The 22056-nt window shown below is 53.8% G+C and overlaps 1 protein-coding gene across 2 annotated transcripts; it reads left to right on the top strand.

The window, feature by feature from the left end:
• Positions 1-1904: 1904 nt before the first annotated feature.
• LOC135878262 (chemokine-like protein TAFA-5) lies at positions 1905-18395 on the top strand. Of its 2 annotated transcripts, XM_065403874.1 has the most exons (5): positions 1905-2001; positions 9935-10087; positions 11877-12004; positions 12859-12989; positions 17536-18395. In XM_065403874.1, the coding sequence occupies exons 1-4, from the start codon at positions 1905-1907 to the stop codon at positions 12946-12948; spliced, it is 468 nt and encodes a 155-aa protein (XP_065259946.1). In that variant the 3' UTR covers positions 12949-12989; positions 17536-18395. The 2 variants fall into 2 exon arrangements, with proteins under 2 accessions (XP_065259946.1, XP_065259947.1); XM_065403875.1 differs by lacking the exon at positions 12859-12989.
• Positions 18396-22056: the final 3661 nt, after the last annotated feature.

Raw genomic sequence — 22056 nt, 5'->3', positions numbered from 1 at the left:
ACCCACCACAGCTGTGCCAGAGGGGCCTGTGGTCAAGTGCCACAGCCACCCCAGGGGGTGAGCTGGGCATCCCAGCAACATCATCCTCCCTTCCCCCAGCGCTGGGCATCCCAGACCCCCCCCCCCCAGCGCTGGGCATCCCAGACCCCCCCCCCGGGCATCCCAGCCCCCCCCCCCCGACGTGGGCATCCCAGGCCCAAGCCGCTCACCCTAGCCAGGCTGCATCCCAGCCGCGGGCTCCCCCTCTGGCCGGGCTGGAGCAGAGAAGTGCTGCGTGCGCGGCCCGAGCCTTGGCCCCGGGCTCACGGGGCGCCTCCTCCCGCTCCCAGCCGGGCCCGGCGAGGCTGCGGCAGCTCAGGCCGGGCGGCTGCGGGAGGCGCTGCAGCGCGAGCCCTTCCCGGGCGGGGAACTCGGGCTCCCGGGAGCCGCCGCCGCGCGCCGAGAAACTTTCCCCTGCGCCCGGACCCCCCCCCCCCCTCCTCGGCAGCGGCTCCGCAGGGCGGGGGCGGGGGAGGCAGCCCCGGCTGCACGGACTGCTGGCGGGGGGGCTCCTTGCACGGCCGGGGCGGAGGGGGGAGACGGAGGCTCTGCCAGAGCCGCGGGGGATGCTCGGAGGAGGGAGAAGCCGCCGCGGGTCCCCCCGCAGCTGGCTGCAGAGACGCCACCGCTCCTAGCCGTGGGGCGCGGGTTTGCAGCAGCACTGGGGGAGGGGGGTTGCAATCCGCAGGCTGCAGCGAGCTGACACCCCAAGAGAGGGGGAGAGGGGGGGCTTTGTGGCAAGTCTCAGCTTGCAGGGGGGGACCTGCCGGGGCTGATCCCACCCCCCACCCCCGCTGCGCTTCCCGGGATTCCCCTGCCGCTTGCTGAGCTGAGCCGGGATGGCGGGGGCTGTTTGCTCCTGGATACCCGCCACAGGTTAGCGAGCCTAGTCCCGGGCAGCGAGTTTGGCGCCTGGAAGGACCACCCGCCCAGCGGAACAAGTCAGCTTGCCAAGGTGCAGCCGGGGAGAAGGGGGAGGGGGGGTCTGCTACCCCTCCCCATCCCTATCATGAATCCTCCTGCCGCCCGCCTCGCTCCCTGCCCAGCTGCGGGAGGGAAGCGCAGAGTTGCTGCGTGCGGGGCCGGAGAGAGAATTACCGCCTGGCTTTCGCTTGGCAAACTGCATCAAACCAGGGGGAAATATTAGCCGCCGCTCTGCGGGCTGAATGCAAAGGAGCTGCCCAGGGATCCGGGCTCCCTCCAGCCCCCGCCGGGCAGCAAAGGCGTTTTCGCTGGAGCCCTGACCCCCAAAGAGAAGCCGGGTGGACCGGCTGCATCTTCTGGATACTTTCGGGTTTCATCCGCTGGAAGAAACTGGGCTTTAGAAAAATCCAACCCGCTGAGGGTGAGAGTCTGACCCTGCCTGGACCAGGAGCACAGGACGGTGCAGGCAGCTGTGACAAGGAGCCACTCTCGAGAGGGGCAGATCCCCCCTCCCCCGCGCGTGGGGTCCCCCTGTAAGGCTGGGATGCGGTGACCCAGGTACTAAAGGAACCAGTCTGTGCCCCTGGAGCTGCAGCTCTCCTGCTTGGCTGGAGCTGGGGGCTCCCTGGCTGCAGCCTTCCTCCTGCTCAGAGGGGCTGGAACTAGGGGGGCTGCCGCCCCCCCTCTTGAGTGGTTTCCATCACATCCAGGGTTTACAGTTTGGTTCAACAGCTCTCAGCACCCCCACTGTACAAATGGTTCCAGCGCCCCTGCTCCTGCTCCTCCTCTGAAGGGAATGCAGCTGCTCCCCAGCCATGCTGGGCTATCCTGTGCCAGGTGGAGACGGCCCTGGTAGTTGGATTTAGAGGGGACCACGACTTCCTGCAGCGTGAGAGGGGGGCCCAGCCCTGCCTCCCAGCCCCCCTCCCAGCCCACTCAGGATGCTGGCCGGCTGGAGAGAGCTCTCTGCAGGGATTGGTGCCACGCTTTGCTGCCTCCTCTTCTTCTGGCTCTTGTATTCTCATCCGCCTAAGGAAGGTAAAGTCTCTGCTGTATCATACGCCTGCCAAGGCTGCTGGCTTGTGCCAGCTGGGGCAGTGGGAGTTTTAAAGGGGTTGTGTCGCCTTCCGCCACATGCCACCCCAGAGAGCCTGCATCAGAGCCATCTGATGCCATGCAACCTGCACGGATCCCCCGCCTCTTTGGGATTTCGCATAGCAGAGTTAGCATTTCCTGCTGTAAGGGCTGGGGGCAAACTTTCCAGCAAGGGCTCCCCAGAGGAGAAGAGGTTCAGTCTCCCATTGGGCTCAGTCTTTGGCTGCCAGGTGCCTGGCCAGAACCCTGGACTGGTTTTCAATTTGAGAGGTGCTGGCCTGCAGTAGGGGGAGGATTCACCTCTTTGTGGACTGGGAGTCTGGGGGCCTGATAAGCCTTGCGAGCTGAGCCGTTCACCAAGGAAACTGGGGCTGCCCTTCCCTCCCGAGGATGCTGGGCCTGCGTGTTGCACTGGGTCCAATGGGGCTAGGTCAGAGCTGGCCCAAGAGATGGGGCTGCCTCTCCTCCCTGTTACCAGTTGCTAAATCACATTAGAAAGAGCATGAGATACAGTCAGTACTTCCCTAATGATTCCTCTCCATGTAAGGCAGTTGCGGTGTCATCCAGTGGGAAGGGAAGTGGTCTGTGCCATCATGAGTGGGGATGTGCCCATAGGACAGTCTCTCCCTGAAGATGTGGGGATACCCTGGGAAAAAGTTTACTCTAAGGTCTGAAGCACAGGACTGGGAGTTAGGAAGTCTGGGTTCAACCCTGGGCTCTGCCACAGACTTCCTGTGGGACCATGGGCAAGTCACTTAGTCTCTCTGTGCCTTGGTTTCCCATCTGTGAACTGGAGATCATGGTTTACTGAGGATTGTTTATTAACAGGGGTAAAGCGCTTAGATGAAAGGTGCTACAAAGTGCAAAATATTAGTGCCATGGGGGCTGTGGCTGTTATATTTACATGGGATAAATTAAAATAAGCTCCCTTGGGAATGAACTCTCTTTAATTGTACAGAGTCCCATATAATGCGGATTGCAGCTTGGGTTCCCAGGGTGACTCTTCTCCCAGACACGGGGGGTGGGGGGAGAGAAGTGAAAGTAGGACACAGAAAGGAAAACTGCCAGGTTAAAAGAAAAAAAAAAACCCTGAAGAGCACTGTCAGTTTCCCTTTTCCTTCAAACTGGGGGGCGCTGTATGTTTCCAGTGACTGAACTTCATCTAGTTCAGTGTCCAACTTTCCAGTGTTGTCCCAGCTGGTTTCCAGAAGGCGTCTTGGGGATGGCCAGACATCTATATTGGATGAGAGCTGAAATCTCTCTCTCTCTCTCTCTCTCTCTCTCTTGTCTTTGGATGGTATCTCATGCAGTACTGATCCTTTTTATAGCTGAAATGAAATTCACTTCCAGCACTGCTTGGTCTGTCTCCCAATTGCTGCCAACACGGGGGAGGAGGGTTTCACACATGACCCAAGGAAAGACAGTGGGAAACTGGAAGAGAAGCTGTTAAAACGGCATGGAAATTGGGGTGACAAATGGCTGAGAACGCTCCCCTTTTGTGGGGCTCAATCCTGTGGGGGTGCTGTGCCCCTTGACCTAGGGAGGTGGTGGAATCTCCATCCTTAGAGGTTTTTAAGGCCCAGCTGGACAAAGCCCTGGCTGGGATGATTTAGTTGGGGATTGGCCCTGCTTTGAGCAGGGGGTTGGACTAGATGACCTCCTGAGGTCCCTTCCAACCCTGATATTCTATGATTCTATGATTCCAGCATGAATTGAGGTTGTTTGGCACCTCAAAGGACAGGCCCCGTGCTACGTAACTGATTTGCCATTCAATCTTCTCCTCCGCTTTCTTGCTGCTAATTTGCTGCGTGACTGCCGGGGCTGGCAGCAACCTGAACAAACCGTGCCAAGACGCCTGCTTGCCCCCTGAATCAGCACCGTTACGCTGAGCGCTTCAGCGAGCCGGCCGCGTCTCCCTCGCCTCCAGAGGCTGCACTTGCAAATGAGGACGTGAGAGGAGCGTTGCTGAGCCATGTGGATCCATAAATAATGCCACAATTACCAACTGTAACTAAACATTTGTGCAATAATTCAAATGATGCAGCATTACTCAGCCAAGCAAGAGACAAGTTCAAGCCTGGCCTCGGGCATGGAAGAGGCTAGAACTGCTAAAGCATCAGCTGGGTTGGCAGAGCTATAAGCTAGGACAGCTAGAGGGTGCAATGCTCCTGACTCCACAGCACCCCCTGCTGGGCAATTTGTAAAGCATTGTTAGAGGTAAGGGGCCGCAGCAGATTGCAAATGTCAGAGGAAAGGAACCCCAGCATCTTTCTGATTTAAGATATTAAACCAGAAAGCCCTGCTTAGCAAATGGGTAGAGAGAAGGCCTAGTCAGAGAGGTGCGGATTGAACCAGGAAATCCTAAATTCAAACTTCAGCTGTGCCATTAACTCGCTGTGTGGGTTTAAGCAAATCGTGTGACCTTTCTGGCCCAAATTTTTGCTCTGAGTGACACTGGTGTAAATCCAGAGTAACTTCAGTGGAGTCACTCCCGATTCACAGTGGAGTAAGTGAGAATTTGGCCCGCTCTCAATTTGACACGCGTGTGTTTTAGTTGCTCCAGTCTGTATAAAGGGGACAGTTGCACTTAACTACATCAGATGTGGGTTGGGAGGATTAATCAGTTAATGTTCTCTAGGCAAATGCGAAGTATAATGCTCAAATGTGTGTGCGTGTGGCCGGGTGGATGGGTGCATGCCTGTGTCCTGGTGGAGGGGGAAGTGGTTTCCAGTAATTTCAAGGGGGAGTTCTGATTTAAAAACCAGTGGCCCCAAAAGACCCCCCCTCTCTCTGGCTGGGTACCTGGAGAGCATAGAATTTGAATGGCTCTGAGCAAATTTTGAAATTAACACCCCTTGAAGCAAATGAGCAGCGAAATTTCAGAGAGACCCTAACGTTTTCAGAGCCGTGATTCTCAGTGCCCTTGCCCTTCTTGAGAGTTTCTTCTCACTCTGCTTATGATGGAATAAAACAACTCAGAGCAGTTCTCTTGCATTCCTTGTGGCGTGCAGTTGTGTATGAAAGCAGAGCTGGCAGCGCCCCCTCCTTTAGAAGGAGGATTTAGTTTGGATCCATATTAGATGCTCTCCAAGCTGCCATCATTCTTGTGCTGGAGCATTTTGCAATGTGTGACTCATACAATCTCCTCCGGACATTATTGAAATCCCCCATCGTCCAAATGGCCACAGCTAATTGGCAGTGTATGTGTGGGCAGGGGTGGTGGTGAATGAATCCCCCTGGTGCAGATCCCAGAGACTCCCAAGGCATATCCCAAACCAAACCATAATCCCTGCTGAATCAATGGCAAATCTCCCACTGATTTCATTGGAACCAGTATTTGGCCCAGAGGATGCCTGGCTGTGGGCAGCAAACAGCACTGGCTTCAAAGCTACCAAACACTAGGCCAAACATGGCTCACGCTGGAGCTGCCTATAAAACACTTGTGACTGCCTGTAGCAGACCGTAGGGTCGCTTCTTCAGTAGTGACCCTGCCTCCACCCAGCAGAGGCTGGGAATGATGGCCGAAGCCCCTAATACTCGTCCACAGACTCCCTTTCTGAGAGATTCTCCGCGGTGACTGGTCCGTGCATTTTTTAAAATTTGGTAATGACGAGGGATTGTCAGTGTTATTGACCCATCACTTAGGAATGGTCCATGGGGTGCACATCTCAGCCCAGTGAATTTTTCCTGCTCCTGTCTCTCTCCCGTCTCTCTCCATGTGGTGCTTTTCTCAGTCTAATACAGACTGATGCTCCTGAAGATGTCTCACTCACGTCACCCGAGGAGAGGAGAGGAGGAGAAAACGCCCCATCTCTTCAGTGCTATTTTCAAGGGGCTGATTGAGAGAGGAGCGAGAAGCAGGAGCAAACAGAGATCTAGAGTTACATGCACTGGCTGCTTTAAATCTAGGAACACTTTGAATGCCAGGCACACAATTAATTTCAATGTAATGGGAGGGATAGCAGCGTGTTAAATAATTGCCCCGAGGAACGGAGGCTTTGGATTCGTAACCAAGTACAAACTGGAGCTGTCCATTGGCATTCGTCAGTGTTGCTCTGATGTGCATTTAAAACCTACGTTGACTCAGTTACCCAGACCCTTCCAGGGGACGAACTCCCCCGCTCTTCCACTTTAAATGCCAAGTTTAATAGCCTTGGTCCATTGAACTCAGCAGGTGTTTTGCCACTGACTTCCCCCAGGAGCCTCATTTCACCCCACATCTGTACTGAAAGCCTTTCACAGCACTGGGAACTGCATGTACATCGCTCCCAGGGCTGGGTAGAAGGCTGGGTGTCCATCTCAGCCTCAGAAGCATAGACGGCAGGGGAGGCATCCATGAGATGGTCTCTCTGTTAAAGGGATCTGCAAGTCAGGTTGCAAGCTGGGAGCCCACTTTGGCCTCCTTGGGCTGGGAACCAAGTGTAAGGAACTGGGCGTAAACTTGGCTTGAATAATGGTTCCAGCTAAACTGGTTCCTAAGCTGGTTTAGCTGATGGGAGTGGATGGAGTCAATTTGTGTTTGAAAACCATGCTAGCTCGTTATCCATCCATCCATGGCAGTCGCTCTAACACTTGAGCATCCAGGCAGTGGACAGAGAGACACAGTCTGAGCTGGATGGCTTATTCCCTTGAGCAGGAGGCTGACCTGAAGAGACGCCGCTTCATGTCTTCAAGGCTCATCCTGAGCTCCAAGCACAGTGAATTCCACAGTGCCTGACCCCTGCACATTTCAAACTGGGCCCAGCATTGAAACCAAGCAGCCTGCAGTTCAGGGGAGAGGCAGGTGGAGCAGAGCATGGGCCCACAGGGGTTTCTGGCCAGCTGGTTAGAGGGGCAGCTGGAGCATTTAAGAGAGTCAGGCCTGATCACATCACTCCAGAGTCTGCCCTGAGGGGCAGGGCACTCGCTCTATGGAAATGTGGCTGCGCTGGTGAGACAGGCTTTCCAGGAATCCCGGCAGAGAGCCTGGCACAAGGTATAGCAGTGTAGGTTTTCTGCTGGCTTTCATCCAGAAGGAGCACTGGGTGTGGCTGGAGGAGACCAGACAGTGAGTGCAATAAAACTCTCCAGGCCTTCCTCGCTTGTCTTCAATGGAGTCCCTCCTGTTTTACTCCCCTGTTAGTGGGAGCAGGAGCCAGCTCAGTATTTGTCAGGACAACAGAGAAGCTCCAGCCAGCAGGCCACACAAGAAGAACAAAGCAGCCGCATCCCAGTTACTCAGCATGACTGCAGGCTGAAGCTGTTGCTGAAGAAAGAAGTGGCTATATTTTCAGATCAATAAAAAACAGAAAAGACTAAGGATAAATACATTAAAAGGCTGTGAGGTGCTCAGGCACTATTGTTATGTGAGGCCAGATGAGGATCATAGATTTAAGGATCAAAGAAGTTCTGAAAGCTTTGTAATGCTTTGCCCTCCGTTTGCTATGAATTAAGGGCCTGATTCTGGGAGGTGGCAAGTGCCCAACTCCCGTTCACTTGAGCGGGAGCTGAAGGTTATTATTGAAGTGTAACCATACTTAGAAAATATTTTCAGTGGGTTTTTTAGATTTCCTGATGACCCCGAACCATCAAATGCAGACCTGCTTTTGGGGCCAGAACTCAGCGCCAGCGCTTGGAGGTGTTAAGATTTGACAGAGTTCACTGTTTCGGTCCATTCCATGGACAGCCCATTTGGATCAGAGTTTAGCTCTTGCTTTCTACACACTCGGGAATTGAATCATAGAATCATAGAATATCAGGGTTGGAAGGGACCTCAGGAGGTTATCTAGTCCAACCCCCTGCTCGAAGCAGGATCAATCCCCAACTAAATCATCCCAGCCAGGGCTTTGTCAAGCCTGACCTTAAAAACCTCTAAGGAAGGAGATTCCACCACCTCCCTAGGTAACCCATTCCAGTGCTTCACCACCCTCCTAGTGAAAAAGTTTTTCCTAATATCCAACCTAAACCTCCCCCACTGCAACTTGAGACCTTGCTCCTTGTTCTGTCATCTGGTACCACTGAGAATAGCCTAGATCCATCCTCTTTGGAACCCCGCTTCAGGTAGTTGAAGGCAGCTATCAAATCCCCCCTCATTCTTCTCTTCTGTAGACTAAATAATCCCAATTGAGACCCATCTCTAGCTATCATAGGTACTTACATGGCCCGCATCACCATAACATCCAACTGCCTTACACTCTTTGAATAATCATACCTTGCTCTTCTGTAGCACTTTTCAACAATAGATCTCAAAGCGCGTCACCATTTTTAATGTGTTTATCCTCACGCCCCTAGGAGATAGGGCAGTGCTACTATCCCCATTGTACAGATGGGGAACCGAGGCACAGAGAAACTAAGACACATAAGGATCAGAGCCTAACTCCCATTGAAATCAGTGGGAATTAGGTGCCTAAATACCTTTGAGGATCTGGGCCTAAGTGCCTTGCCCAAGGTCCCAGGTGTCTCAGCCCTGACGACTGCACCTCCTCATTCCTCTTGATAGCTAGCGTCCCAAAGTTTAAAAAGTCAACCAGAAAACTCCACAACACCCTCCCCACAAACAAACCATCTACTCACAGCAAAAAAATAAATTCACCGAGTCTCAGAGTCCAGGCCAACAGACTTGGGCTCACGCTGCAGGGCTAAAAATCGCCATGTAGATGGTCGGGCTGGAGCCCCGGCTCCGAGACCCTCCCCACTCACCTGGTTTCACAGCCCCAACTCCAGCCCGAGCCCAGACGTCTACGTGGCTATTTTTAGCCCCGCAGTGCCAGCCCCAGGAGCCTGAGTCATCTGATCCGTGCTCTGAGACTCCTCACCGCAGGGATGTTGTTGGTGGTGGTTTTTTTGCTGTGTAGACGTGCCCAAATGAAGGGCCTGATCCTGGAATCCTTCCCCATCAGACCATTCCCCACTGACTTCAGTGCTACGACTGTCATGAGGAATAAAGGACCGGGCCCTAATTAATCAAAACAAAGGCATAAAACAACATACTCCGAGGCAAGTCAGACCTGACGAATGCCATTCTAATAGAAACATCTTACCCACCCACATCTACTTACTCAGATAACAAACAGCTTACTCTGGGAGAGTCCAGATTGAATTTATATATTACAGGCCAAATAAATAGGAAAAGGCCTGCCAAATGCTTCCATATAAATCCCAGTGATCTCATCTCTTTTCATCTGTGCAATTTGGAAAAATATGAAGGGAAGGAGCAAGTGTTTTTATCCAGCTAATAGGGTAAATGGCAAACAGGTGGAGTTTCTTTCATTTGAAGGAGCAGGACTGTCCGAAATAGAGAGATGCCACAGCTGCAGACTGTGCTTGGGATCACAGTAGAGCTGTTCGAATGACTCCCCCTCCTCCCCTTGATCAGGGGAGAGGCACCCTGCTTATGTTGTAAGCCACTCCCAGGCCCCATGGGACAGGAAAGGAGCTGAGGGAAGGTGCTCGGTGCCTGGCCAGGGGGGAGGTGAAAAGCCTTTTCTCTAGATTGGGCCATCTCCAGAGTTGTCCTGACTCAGGCTCAAGTCCCATGGAGGAACTGCTCCCACTGAACTCAATAGGGACTGATGGATTTGGACCTCTGTGGGGTTTAGGTTTCCTTCCGCCATCTAAAGTCCATGGGAGCGTCAGGCTGGTAGCCCCTCTGAGAACCAGGCCCTCGCTGGCTCTGGCTGGGCTCCCAAGAAATAGAGGCATCCAAAAATCAGTGGCTTCTTTTGACTGTGTTGGCCCAGAACCCACAGCAAGTCAGTGACAGAGCTGGGCATGGGACCCAGCCGCCCTGACTCCCACCTCCTGTTCTTGCTACAAGGGCTGCACCCTGAGCGCAGGTGCCCTGCCCTGGCGCTCTCACTGCGCAGTGGCTGCTGGATGTCCCCGTGTCTCGTTGCAGGGAAGGAGCTGGAGGTGGGGACGTGTGAGATTACGGCGCTGAACAGAGACCTCAGCCATCCCAGGAGGATGATCGCCCGGCAGACAGCACGCTGTGCCTGCAGGAGAGGCCAAGTCGCAGGCACAACGAGGACAAAACCTGCCTGTGTGGATGGTAAGAGATCTCTGACTGCTCCAGAGCGCTACAGGCCAGGGCCATGGGGCTGCCTGGGGTTTCTTGGTTCTCATTCAATCTTATGCACGCCATGGGCGCTTGGGACTTTATGATGACAGCAGCCACAGAACTCAGCTCCTCCTGCTCCCAGAGGGGCTGGAACTAGGGGTGAGGCCGCACCCCCTGGCTTGAAGCGGTTTCCATCACATGCAGGGTTTAGCGTTTAGTTCAATGGCTCTCAGCACCCCTGCCTGGCCCAGAAACACAGGCCCCTATCATCACTGGGAGCTGCTAACCGTACAGGTGACATGACACACAGTCAAACAGTCCTGGGTGGGGTCCATGGTGACACACACACACGCCTGCTCATTGAGAACACTCACGGTCCAGCAACGTCCGGCTGTATCAGGGTTTATATCTGTTGGTAGCGGGGGGGGGGGGGGGGGCAAGGGAGGGGAAGAACCCCCTAAACATGAAGGGGGGGTGCAAAGCTCTTTGGAAAATCTGGCCCGTTTGTGGGTGCCAAGCCCATGAAAATCTGGCTCTGAACTTTTTGGGAAGTCCAGCTTCACAAGCGAACTCCTCTCCACTCCCGGGCACTGCACGAGTGCAGGGAGGCATGAGGCGTGCTGAGGCCCTGCTGGACAGAGTGCTGCAAAGAAAGCCCCACTGATCCAAGCAGGAGTGTTGCTATGCCCGCAGCTGTCAGGGGCCACGTGGAGCCCTGGGGAGGGAGGGACATGTCATCTCAGGTTGCTCTGCATAGGGAATGTGTCCCTCACAGGTGGCAGGTGTCCCTACGCGTGGGGAACACAAGAGGCTGCTCTAAGGTTCTACAATGATACAGATTGTAACTTTCTGCATAAACTGTCCCTAATGGCCTCAATTCTCTCTCCCTTTCTCCTCTGCCCCTTTGACACATTTTATTTTGCTCTTATTTTATCTCCTGGTCTCCTTGTTTTGAATAACTCAACCCTTCTTTCCACTCTCTTTGATTTTACTTTCCTTAATTGTTCCTGTTCTTGTTTAATCTTGTGCCCGCTCTCTCCTCATACCTACCTACCTATCCATCCTTATATACACCCATCCCCATACATATCCATCCATCCTTATATATACCCATCTTTCTTTCTTTATACACACCCACCCGTCTATCCATCCCCATACATATCTGTCTCTCCATGTCTATATACACCCGTCCATCTCTCTATATACACATCTATCCATCCATCCCTATATACATCTGTCTCTCCATCCCTATATATACACCTTTCTATCCATCCATCCATCCCAATATACACCCATCTATCCATCCATCTCTATTATATACACCCATCTATCTATCTATCCCCGTACATATCTGTCTCTCCACGTCTATATACATCCATCTCTCTATATACACATCCATCTATCTATCCATCCATCCCCATATACATCTGTCTCTCCATCCCTATATACACCTTTCTATCCATCCATCCCTATATACACCCATTTATGTATCCATCCATTGCTATATATACACCCATCTATTTATCCATTCCCATACATATCTGTCTCTCCATTTCTATATATACCCATCTATTCATTCATCTCTATATATACACATCTGTCTATCCATCCATCCCATACACATCTGTCTTTCCATCCCTATATATATACACACCCACCTTTCTATCCATCCCTATATACACCCATCTTTTTCCCCTTTGTACCCTACCCTCTTTCATAACCCTTCTAATTTCTCCCTCCCCTCCCCATGCTCCGTTCCCTCCCCCGCTCTCTCTGGCAGCTCAGCTCATTGCCAGTAAGCAGTGGTGCGGGATGGAGCCCTGTGACGAAGGGGAGCAGTGCACTTTGTTAATAAATCGTTCAGGCTGGAGCTGCACTAGACGACTGGGCCGAATAAAAACCGTCACAGTAAGTAACTCCTGCCTCCTTGTAACCAACCCGACTGAGATGGGAGAAGGAACCAGCCGGGGGTGGGGGTGGAGGGTGTCCTGGTCTGAAGGTACCTGGAGAGAGGGGGATTGGTGTTAGCTGGGAAAGAAGGTGAATCACCGGGGTGTGTGTGTGTCTCCATGGGTGAGTGAGGACACCCCCCCCCCCCCCATCAGCTCATGCCAGTAAAACCTGAGCTGCTCTGCCCAGAGAGCTATTCCAGGAACCAACCAGGACAGGCAATAAGGAAAGACTATAAACATGTCTCCGTAGGGCTGGGTGCTCCTTTGCTGGAGAAACTGGTTTCACTCCCATTGCCTGATCTTAGCTTCAGTGGGGATGGGCATTTCCAGGCCTCTCCCTGCACAGTCAACCCCAACCATTCAAAGATCATGAGGCAGGCGTCCGAAGATCATGAGATTGGCTTAAAAAGTACCATATTATCTAGGGCCTGGATCCTCAAAAGTATTTAGGAGCCTATCTCCCAGTGATTTCAATGGGAGTTAAAGCTATTTAGGAGCCTAAGGGTCTGGGCCTAGGCACCTCGCAAATGAGCCTGTCAGGGGTGGGACAGGTCAGCCTAGTTGTTATCCCATCTTAGAGTGATGGAGAAACTGAGGCACAGAGCGGGGAAGTGACCTGCTCACACAGATTCAGTGACAGAGTCAGAATAAGAGCTGAGATCTCCAGCCTCCTAGACCTGGATATTAACCACAAGACCATCCCTCTCCTAGTATGCACGTGTGTATGGGGAAGGTCAAGTCTTTAGGTATAGGGAGGGAAGGGGGAATATTTGCATGGCGGGAAAGGGAGCTTGCTGTCTCTTACTCCAGACAGGCGAGCAGAGCACTGTGGTTGCTCCACGCAACGTGCACAGACCCCGACGGGAGAAATGGCCCCAAGAAACACAGACCTCTGGCTAAAGTGGGCTTTGATGGAAATTGCAATGAAATCCCAACACGAGGTACTTTCCTTCCGCTAGCCCTGACAGCACAGGGAGGCAGCTGCTGGCACCTAAGGGAATCAGCTTTGCTAACACAGGGAGAGAATAGTAGATCCTGCAGGCCTGTTCTCGGACCTAGCTCCATCCCCCAGGGAGAGCAGATGGTCTAGTGCCCACTTGCCAACCCCCACTCACAGACTCCACTCAGCTCCGTCTCTGCCCCAGGGACGGGATAAACAGGTGGTGTCCCTTTGGTACAAGCCCTGGCCCTACATTATCATAGAGTGGACCCAGTTCGGTTCTGCCTTGTCCGAGTACAAATGCATCATGGCTTTGTTTCTAGTGCAGGGAATACAGGCAGCAGGCTCTGGCACCTGCTCCCTTCTGTCTTCAGAAGGAAGGCCCTCTTCTCCATTGGGACTGCCTGCCAGGCTCCCCCACCATGCCACAGGCTGCAGCCTGGACTAGACCTGTACACAGCCAACACATGCTGTCATGTTAAACATCTGAAACCTGCAGACTGGTTCACAACTGGTTTAGTGCCAGCCTCTCCCAGCACGGGAACTGTAAAGAAGAAGGCAAGATCACTGGCTGTGGGGGAGCTCCCAACTACTCCAGTCCCTGCCATTCCCAGCAGGGGGTGCTGTAGGGCATGGTACAGCAGCAGTGCCACAGAGGAGGGGAAGGGGGCCAGCTTCCAACAGGCGCATGCTTTTCCTAACACCCACAGGAACTTTGGGGATATTTTATAGGCTGGTGGGGAGTGGACAAGCCCGAGCTGGAAAACCTGGATCCAGATTTGGAACCCTTTCTGACCCCAAGCGTTGGGGGTGTTGAGATTGGTGGTTCTGTTTTGGTCTGTTATAGCTATGGGGGCCAGCTGTGAGGTTCAGATCTGGATCCAGGTTCAGACTCCAGGCATCTCCCGAAAATCTGGGGCTGTCTGGATCCAGGGTTTGAGCTGGGGCCCATCTCTGTCAGGCTGCTCGGCCTTTCCCTTCCCAGACAGCCGAGAGAGACTGGAGCCCTGGTCTCTGCTGTGGGGAGGGCTGAGGGGACGCAGGTGGAGGAGGGTCTGTGCAGCTTGCATTTGAAGGCTGTCAAAGTGACACGCTCCTCTAGCAGCATCCTCCAAAGGAGCCCTCGGATCCAGAAGCAGCTACCTGGCTTCCCTCCGCGCGAGGCCCGGGAGTCTGCTCTGCAGTCAGCTCAGCAAGTGAATAACAAGGAACGGGGAGCTGGATGCTGCTGGCGGGAGCCTCCGAAGTGCAGCGGGATATTTTATTAATGTCAGAGACATTAAGATTTGGAGAAGAGCGAATTACGCTCCCCGCAGCACAGGGGAGACAGGCCTCGCCAGGCCACGGCCGTTTATCTCGCCCGCAGGCAGCCGTGTGAACACGGCTGTCCTGGCCGCTAGCCATCTCCACGTTATCGGGTTTGTCTCAAGGCCCGGTGGGAGGGACCCTCTGCTGCACAGGGAGGAATCAGGGCTGGACGGAGCCTTTGCAGAAATGTGGCTCTCTGTCTGGTTTAGAATGAGGTGCCCATGCAAAGGGCTGATCTCTGGGCTCTGAAGTACAGTTTAGTTTCCTGTTTAGTTACATAGGCACAGCCCCACTGGGTCAGACCAGGGGCCCCATCTAGCCCAGTATCCTGTTGCCAACAGTGACCAGCACCTGCTGCTTCAAAGGAAGGTGCAAGAACCCTGCAGTGGGCGGCTAAGGGGAAAACCTGCATTATGTCTCCTCCTAATCCCTTATAGAGATCAGTTGAAGCCATGAAGCATGAGGTTAGCCCTTCCAAAACGTGTTAGCAATAACTACTGTATGCTAAATCTGGATACTCATGGTATCCATGTAACTGTCCAATCCCTTTGTTAATCCTGCTAAATTCTTAGCCTCAGTGACATCATGTGGCAGTGAGTTCCACCGTCAAATGATGTGCAAAATGACAAATCTAATTAGCGTGGTCAGGACCTGATCTGCAGCCTCAGGACGCTGTATCCAGGGCTGATGTCCTGTCTGGGTCTGTGTGTCCTGTCAGGGCTTTGCCTTGCAGAGTTGGGCTGCCAGCGCCAGCCCTGGTGATAGCAGGGGACTTGACCCAGGAGATCCCTTCCAGGCCTATGCCCCTATGACCATGGAGTCCTGTCTAAAAAGGATGGGACCCTTTGTATTGTCAGGGCATTATCTACATGGTTGGGACTAAGTCTCTGTATAAGGCTGAGCTCTGGGTTTGGATCAGGGTCTTTTCTCCAGTTGTAACTGGGTTTGGTTTTAGGATTGAAGCTGGTTCTGAGAGATTGGGGAGACTTCTGAGAGAAGTCTGGGGTGGTGAGGGTATGGCTGGAGCCCTGTCTGTAATGTCAGGACTCTTGTTCATGGGGGGTGAGCTCACTTCTGGGGAGCCCAGGCCTCGTCTAGAATATTGGGGCTCTGCTGGGCTGGGATCCCATCCTTCCATCCCTCTGACTCAGCCTGAATTTCCCTGCGTGTCTCTCTCTGGTGTAAAAGCCTGGCGTGCAGCGTAGAAGGATCCTGATCGTTCCAGAGAACAACAGCCAACTGCGTGCCATTTCCAGGCAGTGAAGGAAAGATAAATCCACCCTGGGATGCTGGGAGTGGGAGCCAGGGGAGAGGAGCGGCGCATTCATATTTATCAGACACTATCTCAGAACTGCCGTCCTGTCCCATTTACACAGCCCTGTTTTGCATAATTCAATATTCAGATGCACTGGGCAGCAGTGTGGAATCCGCACATTTCTCCCCAGGAGTTGGGGGAAATGCAGAACCGTACTTGCCTTCTGGAGCGGAGAAACCTCCCCACCAGAGCAAATGGATCACAGTAAACAGACACAACTGCAACCTCTCTCCAGGAGGTCTGAAAGGGGCAGCACACCCCACCTCTCTCCCCCCACTCTATGCCTCTTGTCCTGGGACTGTCAGGAGGGCCTTCCTTATTGACCCCCTTGAGATTCAGAGTTCATTCCTGTGGAGGAGCAGGAGCCCCTAATTCCTTCAATAAGCCCAACCAGAAGTAGATCAGTACAGGGGGAAGATACTGGCTAGACAAGGCACTAACCAACCGGCTTAGGGAAGAGGTTCTTGACCTGGAGGTCATGCCCAAGTGTCAGGGGGGTCATAGCCACCTTGCCCTGCCCCTACTGATAAATGTCGGGGCTAGATTATTGAAAAGCGGGTTGCAATATGGAAAAGATCGAGAACTACTGTGGCACAAGCCTGTGGACTGTGTGATGAGTTGGCTGGGTCTCAGTTCAGCAAGGAGATCAGGGCCTTGAAAGACAAGTTTCTCAGAGGACAACCAGGGTAAAGCACCAGCCAGCTCTTGGGGACCTGAGATAAATCGCCACTTTGTTCCCAGGTGAAACTGATTTGCTGCTCCCGGCTTAATCTGCGGGAGACATTTGTGTGCAATACCACCATGCAGAGAGAGCCAGCTGGCAGCCCTGGCTCAGGGGAGGCCCCGACCTAGATAGCAGGTGAGATTGTAGGTCAGGAGAGAGCTACATTGGCCGGTCTGTCTGGGCGACTGTGCACAGAGCTGATTGTATAGTGCAGCCAAACTCCTCGCTAGACCTTTGCTTCCAAGAGCATGATGTCGTCTACAACCATTTAAGAAACGGGGAGCTAAGGTGATGGCTCAGGGGGCTGGGATTCATTTCCAGTCCAGAGAGTGAGTGACCAAAAGCCGTTGCCATCAGGAGATTATGTGCAATAAGCTAATGGGTCTCACTCTAGTTCCTAGTGGGGACACACTGTCATAACTGGCACCAAATGACAAGTCTTGGCAGAGGTGCCGGGGACTGACTGGATGGAGACTGGAGGTGGGGTCGCCATGCCAGGGTTTAGGGCAGCATGAGGGATGCTTGCCCTGCCACTTGGCCATGTTTGTACCTGTTCCAAAGACGTAGGACTTTGCTCTCCAGAGGTGCCTGGCCCCACCCTATATATGGCCAGTGCTAAGTGCAGGAGCTGCCCGCAGCGAGGCCAAGGACTGACCGGGGCAGGGAGGCCAACCTCCCCTCTCATCCCGCCAGGCTGGGGCGGAGAGGCGGGGCGAGCTTGCCCCGTGGCACCTGCCCTGTGGCTAGACACAGGCATTCGAACTCCGCACACGCATTGTCCAGGGCTCTCTGCTCAGTGTCCCCCTCTGGATCCCCCGTTTGGACCCTGCAGCCTGCACCCCCATCCTTGTAGGCTGACACCCCCGTCCCCTGCTGATATCCGCATTTGGGGCCCCTTCCTTCTCGGAGGGGGCAGAGCTATTGTGCACTGGGCTCTCCCCACCATCCCGGGGTGCAAAAGGTCTTTCCACAGTGTCCCTAACTGGGTCAAGCTAAGAGCATGGAGGCCATGCTCCAGTGGGGCGCAGGGGCTAATTGAAGAGTGGGGACACCCCCGGCAGGAGGTAGCAGATGGGTCTCTGGGTGCACAAACCCCTAGCCAGGGACCCCCCCCAACCTGCCCCAAAGCACCCAGGGCTGTTGGAGGAGGCAGAGAAAGAGGGAGGGATTCACAGGCTCCCTGTGTGCTTTGTTTCCCAGGTCTCCTGACAGCAGCAGCTGACGGCCCGAGCCTGGTGCCTCCACTCCTGGCTGCCGCAGCAGTATAAATACCGCCACCCTGGGGCAAGGGGCCAGCCCCTCTGTCCGCATCCCCATGGGTCGGTCTCCTTGCAGCAGGGCCTGGCAAGACACTGCTCTGCAGCCCATACGCTGGACACAGAACTGCCTGGGCTGGGAGCCCCGCTCTGTTGCCGGCTGGGATGATGCCAAACAGCTGGAAAGACGTGTCGGGTTTATCCCTATCCAATGGATTTCCGGCGTCCGGAGGGGTTTTAACTGAAATGCATCTTTCTGCAAACCTTTGCATTGTGAACAGAGGGAGCAGCCCCTTGGCACCCAGAGGGTTAAAGAGTGGGCATATTTGCTGCGGCTGGCTCACTAGGGAGCAGCCCAGGTGAGACCCAAGGAGAGACAGACGCAGACTGATGTTTATCCACAGCGGAGCTGAGAGTTGGGGATGTCTGTCCATCACCTTGAAGCAAACTCTCTCTTATTGTATTTCTCCTCCCCTCCCAATCTCCAGAGACAGAGAGGATGCAGAGGGGACAGCTCCAGAGAGAAGGTGCTAAGGTCATCTCATCTCGACCCCACTGGTTCACCTTCAGCCCTTTGGGGAGTCCCCTGAGGTTGTGGGGCTGTCTGAGCCAAGCCCTCACTCCACACCCAGCAGCACAGGTTCCCCACAGGCTGCTGTGAGTTGTTCCATAGGGAAACACTGATTTGATGAGTTTCTCTTCCCTTTCCATTTGCAACTTGTCCATCAGCAGCTCACAATTTCCCCAGGTTTATTCAGCGGCTCAGAACAAATGGCCAAATTATTCCTACAAATAAATTCTCAGCCTGTCGCCCACTTGCAGTCAATTCATCACTGGGTAGGTGGTGGTGGGGGGAAATCTTTCAATTGAGTCATGTTCATTTGTTTTGATTGGTCCCATGGTGGTGTTTTTGGGCCTTGACTGGCCAAGCATCGCTCTTGGGATGGGGTTATATGTTCCGAATTGGGGTCCCATGAGTGCCCTCCAACCTTCCCGCTGACGTCCCTGCTATGAAACGTTGGCTAGGAGATTCCCAAAGGGCGACGGGGGTTCAGTTCTTGTCGGCGGAGGGTAGTCTGGGGAGGTATTCGCCGTGTGCATGGGCAGGAGGGAGAGAGAGGGTGGAGTGAGGACGTGCTGAGACCCTGAGCTGTTGGGTTGGAAAGGGTTGTTTGCCTCACACTGGTCTGATCCCACGGTCGAAGTAAGAGAAGGGTCAGGGGAGCCGGTCAAGGTGCTGGGGAAGCACTCAGGGCTCAATGTTGCAGCCTTGTCTAGACCAGGATTTAGGAGGCGTTGGCTAACTTGTGTTCATGGCCTGGTGCAGACAAGGTAGGGTGCCTAGGGATAGCTCAGTGGTTTGCACATTGGCCTGCTAAACCCAGGGTTGTGAGTTCAATCCTTGAGGGGGCCATTTAGGGATCTGGGGCAAAAATGTGTCTGGGTATTGGTCCTGCTTTGAGCAGGGGGTTGGATTAGATGACCTCCTGAGGTCCCTTCCAACCCTGATATTCTATGATCTATGTTGCATGGCTCATGTTAAAGCCTAGGTCAAGGCACCAGTGTAACACATATTAAAAGCACAGTGCCTTGACCACACTAGGCTGTTAACACCTTCCAAATCCTTGCCCGGACAAGGCCCGAGTGCCTACAACCCACTCTGAAGCTAATGGGAGCTGAAGTTGCTTGGCACCTCTCAGGATCAGGCCTTTTCTGCTCTATAGAGAGTGCTGTACAGTGGTCAGAACTACACAGCTGAAGAAGAGAAGGTCCATGCCCCGAAGAGCTTATCCTTAGAGAGGCGCCTGAGCCAAAGCCGTGGGTGCAGACATCCCCGAGCTTTGGGCAAGTTTGGATCTCAGGCTTTGCATGTCCTTCTCCAAGGTACCAACAGGTACAGAGCCATCAACACACATGAAATGCATCTGGACACTAGTGCAGCCAGGCCTTGCAGAACAGGCGGGTCTGCATGGGAGGAAGGAGGCCCATAGGAAAGGTCCCTTGCAATTCAAGGGGACGGCATGGCAGAAGGCAGAGAGCAGGCCAAGGGGAGACTGAGCAAGACCAACGTGGATCAAAGTTTGCAGGAGTCCTTGAGGCACTGATTTAAACTAGGAGAGGCTTGATCCCTGCTGCCAGGGCGTCTCTGAATGCTAGACAGTGGGGCAGCATTGTCCAAGAGGGGGGTCTCACTCTGTGCCCCCAAAACTGAGAGCTGGCTGGTGATTTACAGCATTTTCCTATCCCGGGTCCCAGAGTGGCTTTGTAGTTGGGGATTGCAGGATGGGCCATGGGCTGGGTTCCACTTTTCATTCCCTGCAGCCCAGGGGTGACCTGGCCCAGTCCTCTCTCACGTGGCATAAAGAGCTGGCTGCTGCCAGGGAGAAGATCCCTAGCAAGCCCCACTCCATCATCTTGTAAATATTAACAGGGGTCCTTCTCCTCCCCCACCATCTCGTTGCGAGTGGGACTCTGATCCACGGAATTTTTTCCACTGTAATAAGTTTCCAAAAAACTTGTGATGTCGACAATGTAAGGAAATAAAATTCTAACTTTATTAATCAAAGAGGCCCCTTCCGGGCAGACTCTTGTTTCCCTGGTGATGGTTTGCCCCCATCCCCACTGCCGCAGCGAGGGCAGGCTGGGGGAAGCGGGGATTACCTCCTGGGACCTCTTGGCAATGGCTTGGCAGGCTGCTACGTAACGGGCACATCTTAAAAGGAATCAGCGACGCGAGAGGTCCTGGCCCTGATCCTGCAATCCCTCCACAAATAGGCAGAGTGAAGGGGAAGCCCTACAGGAAACCTATTGCTTCAGGCTTCATGGCCTGCCAATACGCTGCAGCCACCACCTCCTATTTCAGTGGCTTGCTCTGGTTTTCCGGACTTTGGGGGCAGAGCGCACCAACCTGAACGGAAGGCACTGGCCAGAGAACTGCGGCAGCTGCTCTGAGGTTCAAAAGCCAACTGTCCTCTTCTCCCCTTCACCTCACTTTGGTAGAGGGCTGTGTTTTCCGGCGACTGAGCTTGAGGGAGTGGGATAGGCTTTTCTATAGCCCCACCTCCACTGCAATATCCGAGCAGCCTCCCCCATTAATGAATTTATCCCTCTGACTCCCCACCAAGATAAGTAGGAAGTTATGCTCCCCATGTATAGAGTGGGGAAGACAGGCCCAGAGAGACGAAGAGCCAGGTTTGCAGAGGAGTGCACAGCTGTGATGAAAATCCGGCCATAAGCCTCACACTGGGAGCTGAGCTTTTTGGAAAAATCCTGTGTCAACTGTGGCAGCTGAGCTCTTGAGAACCTGACCCTACTGTACACATCCAAGGTCCCCCGCCCCGCCCATCAGGACGGCAGGACTGGGAGTAAAGCCTCTAGTCCCCTTACAAAGCCGTAAACACCTCCTCTTCCTGCTGTACTAGGCTGCTGCCTGTGAATGAATACATGCAGCTGGGGATGGGTAGCAGCAAGCATGGTCCTTCAACAGCTCCCAGGTCAGTGGCAGGGTTAACAGAAGCTGCCTCCTCCTCTTTGTGATGTGCTTCAGGTGCACAATGAACTCTCCTCCGACTGGGCAGCCACCAAGGGAGCTGGGTGGGCAGCTAGCCAGCGGCATTTAAATACCTGCCTTGTTCTACAGGGCTTCATCGTCCTCCCCCCACCTCCACTGCAACCAGAGTTCAGAGAGTCAGTCTCCAAGGCACTAATTCATGTCTCCACCTAATTACCATTGATTGGATTTCCACGTTCAACAGTCTCTGTCATTATCAGGGCACCATTCGGAGCGGTTCTACGTGAGGGTCTGTGAGAGAAGCGGCTTCAAACCAAGAGAGGCGATTTGCAGCCCAGGCACAGAGCAGTTCAGACAAGGAGCCTTTAATTATCCATAAAACACAGGCTGGCAGGAAAGCAGTGTCCCTCATCTGGAAAAGCAATCTCAACTGGTCCCTGGGCCCATGCCGGGGCTGAGCCAAAGCCCAGTCACTGGGACTCTCCCACTTGGCTTCAAGCTTTGGATCAGGCCCTCCTCTGTCCTCAGCTTCTCTGCTGAGGCTGCCACCCAATTATTTATATCATCATAGCGCTTGGAGTCCCAGTCATGGGCCAGGAGCCGCACTGTGCTAGGTGCTGTCCCTGCCCCCAAGGAGTTCACAGTCTAAGAGGGCGTCCAGATGCTACGGCCACCACGGTATTGCACAGACAGCACCACTATGGTAATTGCTACCCCAATTAGTGCCGGCCCGGAGTTGGGTTGTGCAACGTACACAATCGTTTGCTAGGAACTGGGCTGCCACCCCTCTCTTTTTGATTGCCAACTGGTTCTCCCCAATGGGGCTATTTGAGTTACAAGGACGCTCCTAGTTTTGTAGTGCTTCTCTCCTTTGTAAAGCATTTTGAAGAGTATCTTTACACTTGTTTCACAGGTGGAAACAGCGAAGACACAGAGCAGTAACTAGCTTGTTAG

This window comes from Emys orbicularis, chromosome 4 (genome assembly GCF_028017835.1).
Source record: "Emys orbicularis isolate rEmyOrb1 chromosome 4, rEmyOrb1.hap1, whole genome shotgun sequence".
Classification (NCBI taxonomy): domain Eukaryota; kingdom Metazoa; phylum Chordata; order Testudines; family Emydidae; genus Emys; species Emys orbicularis.
This window is presented reverse-complemented; position numbering and strand designations above follow the sequence as displayed.

What these genes read in the sequence shown, in the direction of transcription:
- LOC135878262 (XM_065403874.1), top strand. Translation starts at nt 1,905, where the DNA reads ATGCTGGCCGGCTGGAGAGAGCTCTCTGCAGGGATTGGTGCCACGCTT. An exon ending in TTCTCATCCGCCTAAGGAAG is followed by an intron (nt 2,002 to 9,934) that starts GTAAAGTCTCTG and finishes GTCTCGTTGCAG; the next exon opens with GGAAGGAGCTGGAGGTGGGG. An exon ending in AAAACCTGCCTGTGTGGATG is followed by an intron (nt 10,088 to 11,876) that starts GTAAGAGATCTC and finishes TCTCTCTGGCAG; the next exon opens with CTCAGCTCATTGCCAGTAAG.